This window comes from Stegastes partitus, unplaced genomic scaffold (genome assembly GCF_000690725.1).
Source record: "Stegastes partitus isolate 25-593 unplaced genomic scaffold, Stegastes_partitus-1.0.2 Scaffold2319, whole genome shotgun sequence".
Taxonomy (NCBI): Eukaryota; Metazoa; Chordata; class Actinopteri; family Pomacentridae; genus Stegastes; species Stegastes partitus.
The window spans coordinates 40,188-48,794 of NW_007580050.1; the positions used below are offsets into that span (position 1 = coordinate 40,188).

Sequence of the window (8,607 nt, forward strand, 5' to 3'; positions counted from 1 at the left end):
TGTGAGGAATGCTGCCTCGTGTTCGCGGAGGTCTCGAGACCGTCGCAGCAACAGATCAGCGTTTCTCCTGCAGTCACAACAGGACACGGATCTCCCTGCAGGATTAGTGGGTCAGAATCAGGACTTAACCCGAGTCAGAGGGTCACGGCTTCACTCTGAACCTGCTGCAGAGCTAACGCTAACCCACCGTCGACTGCTAACAACACATAAATATAAATAAAGCTTCAGCGAGAATCCAGAAGGTCAAAGATCAGAGCTCCAGTCGCTCTAGTTTCCTCTTTTACTTTCATTTTTCTCTGATTTTTTCGTCTGGTACGTACAGGTCTGTAGTCGATGTTCACAACTTCCTTTCTTTTCTGCTCATGTTGCGTCCTGTTGTGTTGTCGTATCTCTTTTCTTTTGTGTCTCTTTGCAGTGACTTCACGTCTATTTCTGCTGACTGTGCTCCGCTTGCAGGCCTCTGTGGTCGTTTTGTGACTCTTTGCACAACGTTTTCAGAAGAAGTTGCTTCTTTTTCTGCTCCTTTTGCGTCCTGTTGTGTTGTTTCATGTCTCTGCAGTGTTTTTGTGTCTATTTGTGTACACTGTGGTTCGCTTGCAGGCCTCGATGGTCTTTTTGTGTCCCTTTGCGGTGCTTTTGTGTCTATTTCTGCTATTTGTGGTGTGTTTGCATGTCTCTGTGGTCGTGTTGCGTCTCTTTGTCGTCGATTTTCAGAGTTCTCCTGTTTTTCTGCTCGTTTTGCGTCCTGCTGTTTTGTGCGTTGGTGCTTTTGTGTCTGTTTCTGTTGATTGTGGTCTGTTTGTGTCTTTTTGCAGCATATTTTCTTCCTTTTCTGCTCATTATGCACGTCGTTGTGTTGCTGTATCTCATCTTCCTGCCTGTCTTTGTGGTCTTTTTGTGCCTCTTTGCAGACTTTGTGTATCAGTGGGTTATTTTTGCATCTCTTTGTGGTCGACTTGTTTGTGTTAAACCATCAGTTCAATCTGCACAGACCAGCGTTTGTCTTCCTGCTCACAGGTCAGAGGACGACGGAGGACGAGAACCGCTTCCATTAAAGTAAATCAGATGAAGAAAACCAGAATATTTGATCACGTTTAACTTTTCATGAGTTCATCGACTGATGTGATGAAATAAAATAAAAATCACTCAAGATGATGTCGAGTTCTATGAAGTTAACTCAAGTTTATATTTTCTCTTATAACTCCAAAAATCATTTCAGAACTTCTTTGTTTCAGGATTTTAATAAACAACTACGTCCACGATGCTTCTAGTCTATATTTACAGATTTAACCATCTGATGTAGTGACTGATAGAATTCTAACATTTAATTTTATTTTTATCTGTCCGTTTAAATTCCCGCCTCCACAGTCGAGCTGCTGCGTTAAACTTCAGTGTTTCTTTAATCACATTTATTCTCGGAGCGCTTCGACCTGGTTTCATCAGACAACCTTCAGGTCGTTGACTTTGTTCAGAGCAGCTGCAGGAATCAGGTTTCTGTTCAAACGCACCTCAAAGTTTAAATAAATTTACACTAAAAAAAAGCCAAATAATACAAGTTTCCAGCCGCTGCTGCAAAACACCGTTTATCTTCATGAACTCATTAATTACAGTTTGTTTCTTTGATTGTCTCGATGATCAAACGTCTTGATGAATCAGTTTTGTTCTTTTAAATCACGTCTTTAAATCCATTTTTTATGGGCTTGTTTTTATGTCATGTCATCTTTTCCTCTTTTTATTACTATTTCTTATCATCTAATTGATTTTTTTTTAACTTTATTGTTAATTTTTTCCCTTTTAATCTTCATTTATTGACTTCTTTACATATTTGTTTAATCTATTTACTATCAATCCTCATATTATCATTTCTAACCTTGTGTTTATGGTTTCACATTTTATTTTTCTGTTATTTCACTTGTTCTTTCTTTAACTGAGTTGTGGCTTCTTATTACTTTATCTGGTGTTGTTGTATTGATTTATTTTGAAAATCTTTTACTTTTAATGTTCTTCCTGAGTTTCCTTCTTTTCTTTTATTTGTCCTGCTGGTAAAACACTTTTGAACTCTGTTTTTAAAAAGGTTTCACGTAAATAAAGTTACTTTCATTATTACAAAACCCCTAAAATATCCAAAACATTCAGTAAAATTTCACTGCTTTTGGTTGTAAAGTTCCTAAAACTGTTGATCAACTCTCAGAACAGCTCCGATCGCTGCAGAGGAACAGAGTCGAACACGACGACGTCAGACCTCCATCAGAAGTAAAACCACAAAGAAATCAGCATGAAAACTTGACATTTGTTTCATAGCATCAGAGACGAATCATCCGTCGCTGCAGCTTCGTCATCATTTAACCAGAATGTGTTTTTATTTATCAACACGTCAGCAAAATCCAAAAAATGAAACTTCTTACCTTCGCCTCGCACTTCCTGTGGGCGGCCGTCTTACATACTGGACGGGAAGGAGAAGAAAACAGCGTCCAGTTATTCAGATCAACGTGTAAATTAACTGTTCACATATGAAATAATAAGCTTTTACAACTCAGACACACATCAGAGGGTCAGTCTGCTGCATTACTGTGACATTAAACTCTTTACCTCCTAAAAAATCTCAACATTTTTAAAAAAGCAACAACTTTGCTGCACAACATCTGGAACATGGAGAATGTTCAGATGCTAACAGAAACCACTTTAACATATTTTAAATCATAAAAACTGAAACAGATCACATGCAAATATTACGCAAAAAGCTGGAATTGGTCATTTTTCTTCATAGATTTCCTGCTCGGTGCACAAAACAACGGTTATGATAAGTTGTGTGCTTCCTTCAGAGCAGTTAAACCATAAAAATCAAAAGTAAATCAGCTGTTTCTGTTGTATTCTAAACTGTAGTTGCGTATAGATTCAGAGAGCTCCGTCCACACCAGTCAATGTGACGTGTTTCTTACTTTTTGGCAATAAAGCAGTAATCCTCTAAGCACATTCACAAAATCAGACATTTATATAAAATTAAAAAATGTCAAAAAGTACAGTAAGAAATGTGCAAATAGAAAATATACAAATCTAGCAAAAAATAAAAAAAAATAAAAATCTATGAAAACAGTAAAATAGCTCATTTGATGCATTATTAACTATAAAACAGTCGCTGATGTTGCAGCTCTGCAAGTTGTTTTGTTTTGTTTTTATTATTAAACTTCATTCCTTAAACGTTTGCACCATCTTTGCTGCTGTAACGCTGCACGTTTCACACAGTGGGTTTAATAAAGAGTTATCTTATATTGCTAAATATCCGAAAACGTAACTAAAGTCTTGCAAAAATGACGTACAAGGTGAGACAAAAGGTGCAAAAGGTGGAGATAGCAGCAGATTCAACAGTGAGTGGATGAAGTGAAACCGTGTGCAGCATCATCTCACCTCTGCAGAAGGAGCCCACGTTGTCGACGTTCTGCCGACAGACGCTGCACTGGCGCTTCTTCTTGAAGGTCTTCTCCTTGAAGACGTGAGGTTCCCCCTTCCCGGCCTGCAAACACACACAAGCAGCGGCGAGTCAGAAACCCGATCAGCGACCAGACGTCTGGACCGACGATAAACGTCTGACAGCCAAAGAAAGGAGAGAAAAGGTCGACACAAAGGAGGAGAGATAAGACCTGGGAGGGCTGCTTCTGCAGTTTGCTGTTCTTCTGCTGACGTTTGACTCGTTGCACGACTTTAACGTCCTCATTCACAGGATGTGTTGCTCTTTATTGTGCAGCATATGTTTCTTATTGATTAGCATTGTGTTAGTGTCACTTCACTGTAATCAATAGAGTTGAGTTTCTGTTTTCTAAGTGGAGCAGTGACAGGAGCTTTGACCTGCAGTGATTTCCACACATCCAGGATATCTTTCACTTATCAGGCTTCACTAAAACCAAACACGAGCAGGTCTGCTGGCACCAGACGACACATTCAACACACAAAAGAGCAAAATACAGCATAAAAACTCACAATACAGCCTGAAAGCTGCACCGGCTGGTCGACACCAGATTATTAAAACACGAGTAGATCAGACTATAAATGCTTCCATATTTTATTAAATGAACATGTTGATGAGCTGTATGCTTCAGTTTTGCTGCTTCAGCTGCACAGACAGACAGTCTGAGTAAAAAATAACCATAAAAACATGATTTTAAGCTATAAGTTGACTCTCCTGTGTGTGTTTATAACTTCATAAATCTCCAACAAGAAGAACAAACTAGAATCCTGAACCAACACCAGGAGTTTTAAACAGAATACAGTCTAAAAAGTCACAAAGAAAAGCTGCAAAACAGCATGAAAGCGTCATTAATTTGCTTTCCAGTGTCACTGTGAGTTGCTCTAAGATTCAAGAGTCAGTTTAATTTGTCATCATGCATCACGAGAGGTCAGATCTTTGTATGAAACTCACAGAAACACAAATGATTTAATACATAATGCAGCACTTTTAGTTTTATTCTTTCAGCTTGAACGGCTTCTGGAGCAAGTAAAGAACAAACAACCAGGCTTCAGTGTTTCTGCAGACAGAACGACGACATCGCCTTCAAACCCTCACGTCTTCCCTCCCAGAGAGCCGATTGGTTCTAAGTAACCACGGAGACGCACCCCGGTAAGATCCAAACCCAGAGTTAACCTCAAATCCTGCTTCGTTAGTGCTACAGTTGTTTTGTCTTTTTTACTCCTTTCGCCTGTTGAACTTGTGCTCCGGTTGTGTAACTGTCTTCCAGTAATAATCCTGGAGGTTCCCGCCCAGACCCGCTCTAATCCGGACTGTGTGCTGCTGTGCAGACATGTGAGAAAGAGGCCGGCGTCTTCAACCGGTTCCTACAAGACAGCGAGGCCGGAGAGCTCTTCTGTCTCATGTTCACCAGTCGCTGTGTGTGTTAGCAGTGTGTACATCAGTGTGTACATCAGTGTGTACATCAGTGTGTACATCAGTGTGTACATCAGTGTGTACATCCGTGTGTGTGTGTGTGTGTTTGCGGTAGCCGCTCCCGCCCAGCGCCTCTTTGTTTCCCAACATGGGATCAGATCCGCAGATGACTGGGCTTTGACGTGACTTTGAACACGAGAACGTTAGCGACCACCGGCTGAGCAGGAGAACCGCGGAGCATGTTCTCATGGCAGCAAAGAGAAGAGGGGAGGAGGAACCGACATGTGCGACGTCACGCTGGAGGCCTGGAAGCAGCATCTGGGACGGATCGTGCTCCTCTGGTCGCTTATCTGGGAGCAAATATGAACCCAAACGTCAGCGCTGGACGGTTTGGACGATTAGAGCGACTCATGAAGGCCGTTTCTGTTTCCCCTCTGTGTGCTTCCCCTCCTTGGTAACAAAGACAAGGAGGCTGTTTGCACACTTTTTCCATGATGCCGCTTTTTCTGCCTCCGTTCTGGGGACCGGTCCGTGTTTGGACAGCTGCCGGCAGCTGGCACCGGCCGCCGCCAGCTGCCGGATCGACGGTACAAGTGGAAGCCGGACCGCAGAGCGCTGGATGGTGGAGGTGGACCTGGTGGGTGGCTGAGGGCCTGCAGGCGGTTACGTAATGAGGCAGGCGTCACTGGTGGAAGGGAAGCCGGGATTTTATCTAAGTTCTGCTGGATTCTGATGTTTCTTGTTCACATTTTTTCTGACAAAAACAAACTTAAATCCACATAAACTGGGTTTAAGTTGCATCTTAACTAAATCCTTTACATTAAACACACTCAGATGACTACAGCCGCTCTAATCTATGGAACCGTGCACGTGTCTGTGCACATGTATGATGGTGCAAATGGAGCCAATGGTGAGTTTAAAAAAGGAACCAGTTACTTGTCTTTACTTCTTAAAGCTACGTTGGATTTTCTTTTAGTTCTGCTGGATTCTGACGTTTCTTGTTCACGTTTTTGTGACAAAAACAAACTTAAATCCACATAAACCGGGCTTGAGCTGCATCTTCTCCTATTCCTTTGCCTAAAACACACTCAGTTACTCTGCAGCGACCAAATATGTTAGTTAAAGAGCTCGACACAACTCTTCTTGTGCTGCAAATTCAGCCGATAGTTGATTTAATCTATGAAACTGTGCAGTGATCTTCTGAAGTGCACGTTTCTGTGCACATGTATGATCGTGCACATGAAGCCAACGACGAGGTTACAAAAGGAACCAAGTTGGATTTTCTTTAAATTCTGCTGGATTCTGATGTTTCTTGTTCATTTTTTGCCACAATAACAAACTTAAATCCACAAAAAAAACTGATTTAAGTTCCTCAGCTTGATCCTGTTTTGATGCATCTTTAATTTGAGGCGTCTTTCTTCCTCCAAAACACAACCGAAGCTCTCTGCACTGACGTCCACGGACCAGACGTGTCAGTAAAGGTCCTCAACAAGCACAAAAAACATTTGTAAGACTATTTTTCTGTCTGTACTGAACAACAACCGTGTAAACTGCAGCTTTTTTATGCACATGTGTGCACAAGAAACCAGCCACTTGTCTTTACTTGTGAAAGTTCTGCTGGATTCTGAAGTTTCTGGTTCTCTTTTCCGAACCCAAATCCACAAAAACTTGATTTAAGTTTCATGTTACTTCGGCTTGATCGTATTTGATGGATCCTTGATTTGCTCGACTCCAGAAAACTTTCTGCAAAGTAGTCAAAGAGTTTGGAGCGTGATAAAGAGCATTTTTTAAACTTTTTTTCGTCTTTAGTGCACAATCGAAACTGTGCCACCATCCTGTGAGTTTAAAAAACACAACCAGCTCGTTGTCATCACTTGTGAAAGTTGGGATTTTCTTTACGTTCTGCTGGATTCTGGAGTTTCTTGTTCACTTTTTCCTAATTTGAATCCACATAAACTTGATTTAAGTTTCATGTTACCTCAACTTGATCCTGTTTCTTCTCCTTATTGGACAGATTGAGAAAATTCAAGGTATCCAGTAGCTCACACATGTGACATATAAGAGAAATGAGACGCCAAATGTGCAAAATATTGTGCAAATCAAGTATAAAGTACAGCATAAAAGCAGAAACACCAGTGAAGCTACAGGAGCTGCTCTGGTTGATACTCGCTCAGTCGCTCTGCGGTGACATTTATTCCCACCAACAGACATGTTAGTGTTTTAAAACTCTTCTTCTCCTCAGTCCATAGCATGACACTGTGCCGTAACGCCACACAGCCCACGGTGGGTCTAAAAAAGCAGCCGCTGACTGCCACAGTGGAGGTGTGGGCTGAGAGATAAACATGGAGACGAGGCTGGCAGCATTCTTCCTGCTTCAGACACAATCAAGACCACGATGCAGCCGACCGCAGCACGACTCTGATGGCGGACGCTCCGGAAGACGTGAAGGACCGAAACCGGCACCGATTAAAACAAGCTCAGACTTCAGAGCAGAGAATCTCTGGTCATGGTGCTCTACCGGACTTCTGATGAAGGTGTAAGAGGCTGAACTCAATGTTAGATTTAAAAGAACATAAACCAGTAAAAACAAATAAAAAAGTGTTTAGAATCTCCCCTAAAGTTTCAGCTCCATTCAGAAGAAGCATCAACACCAAGACAAAAGTGGAACCAATAAGTGTCCACAGGTGTCCACAGGTGAACATGTTTGGCTGCAGCCGAGTCTCTGTTGTTTAAGGAGCACAGAATTTTTATTTTTATTTTTTAACAGAATCTGGTTTCTTTTTTCGCGAATTTTTAACCGAGACACGTTTAACACACATTTTGATGAGACACTGATTTTAAGCTAAGATTTGGCTCCTTTAGCAATGAAACTGCACGACTGGTTCACGGACCGCAGAAAAGTAGGAAATCCAACGATTCTCTCTGTTTTTACAGTTTCTGACTCTGATTTTAGGGAACAGGTGGTTATGGTGAGGATACTTTATGCCAACATGGAGGGACATTTAGTTTATTCTGGCCTCCATCATAGAGATAACTTGTGTGTGGCATTATTATTGCTACTAGCATCCCCCCCTTTGTTTTTTTAGTGTAAATCCATGATGTTTGCTAGCCAGAGCTAACAGACCAAGACGGAAAGTTTTGAAAATGAAAATCAAATGCTGAATCCAATTTTTAAAGTTTTCCAGCAATGTGGTATTTTAATAAAGAATGAAACTGTCCATAATGAACCGACTGTGGAAGTATATCTTTATTTAAAAACAAGGCAAGAATAATAAAGTAATTTTGATGAGACACTATGATTTTAAACAAAGATTTGGCTCATTTACCAATGAAACTGCACAAGACTGGTTCACGGACCGCAGAAAAGTAGGAAATCCAACGATTCTTTCCAGAAACCCTTCAAGTGTTACAGAAAACATGCGAACATCTGCAAACCCTCACTGATCGTGTCCTGAAAGTCTCCAGACCAGCGACTGAATGGAGCCTGAGCTGAAGTAGACGATTTAAATGTAATTATTCAGAGTTGATTCGACTCCGGCGCCCATTGACGCAAAGTTATTGGCAGCTATGCTATAAAGGAAACAGGAATATGACCTGCAGCTTAAGGATGCAACAGAGTTAGAGGATCTGTGATCGCTGCAATCACCTCTAATTTCTAATCAATCTAACTGCAGAAACGTAGTCTCAGTTTTGGACCTATAAGCTGCGTTTATCTGCAACAAAAACCAAAA

The 8,607-nt window shown here is 41.2% G+C and overlaps 1 protein-coding gene across 1 annotated transcript in view; it reads right to left on the reverse strand.

Annotated features, from left to right (window-relative positions):
- The window catches only part of tns2a (tensin 2a), a 62,330-nt gene that overhangs the window by 37,895 nt on the left and 15,828 nt on the right, over positions 1-8,607 (reverse strand). The window contains exons 2-3 of the mRNA XM_008304782.1: positions 3,406-3,511; positions 2,406-2,443 (exon numbers count right to left, since the gene is read on the reverse strand). Of these exons, the coding sequence (XP_008303004.1) occupies positions 2,406-2,443; positions 3,406-3,511 (144 nt within the window). The remainder of the gene's footprint in view (positions 1-2,405; positions 2,444-3,405; positions 3,512-8,607) is intronic.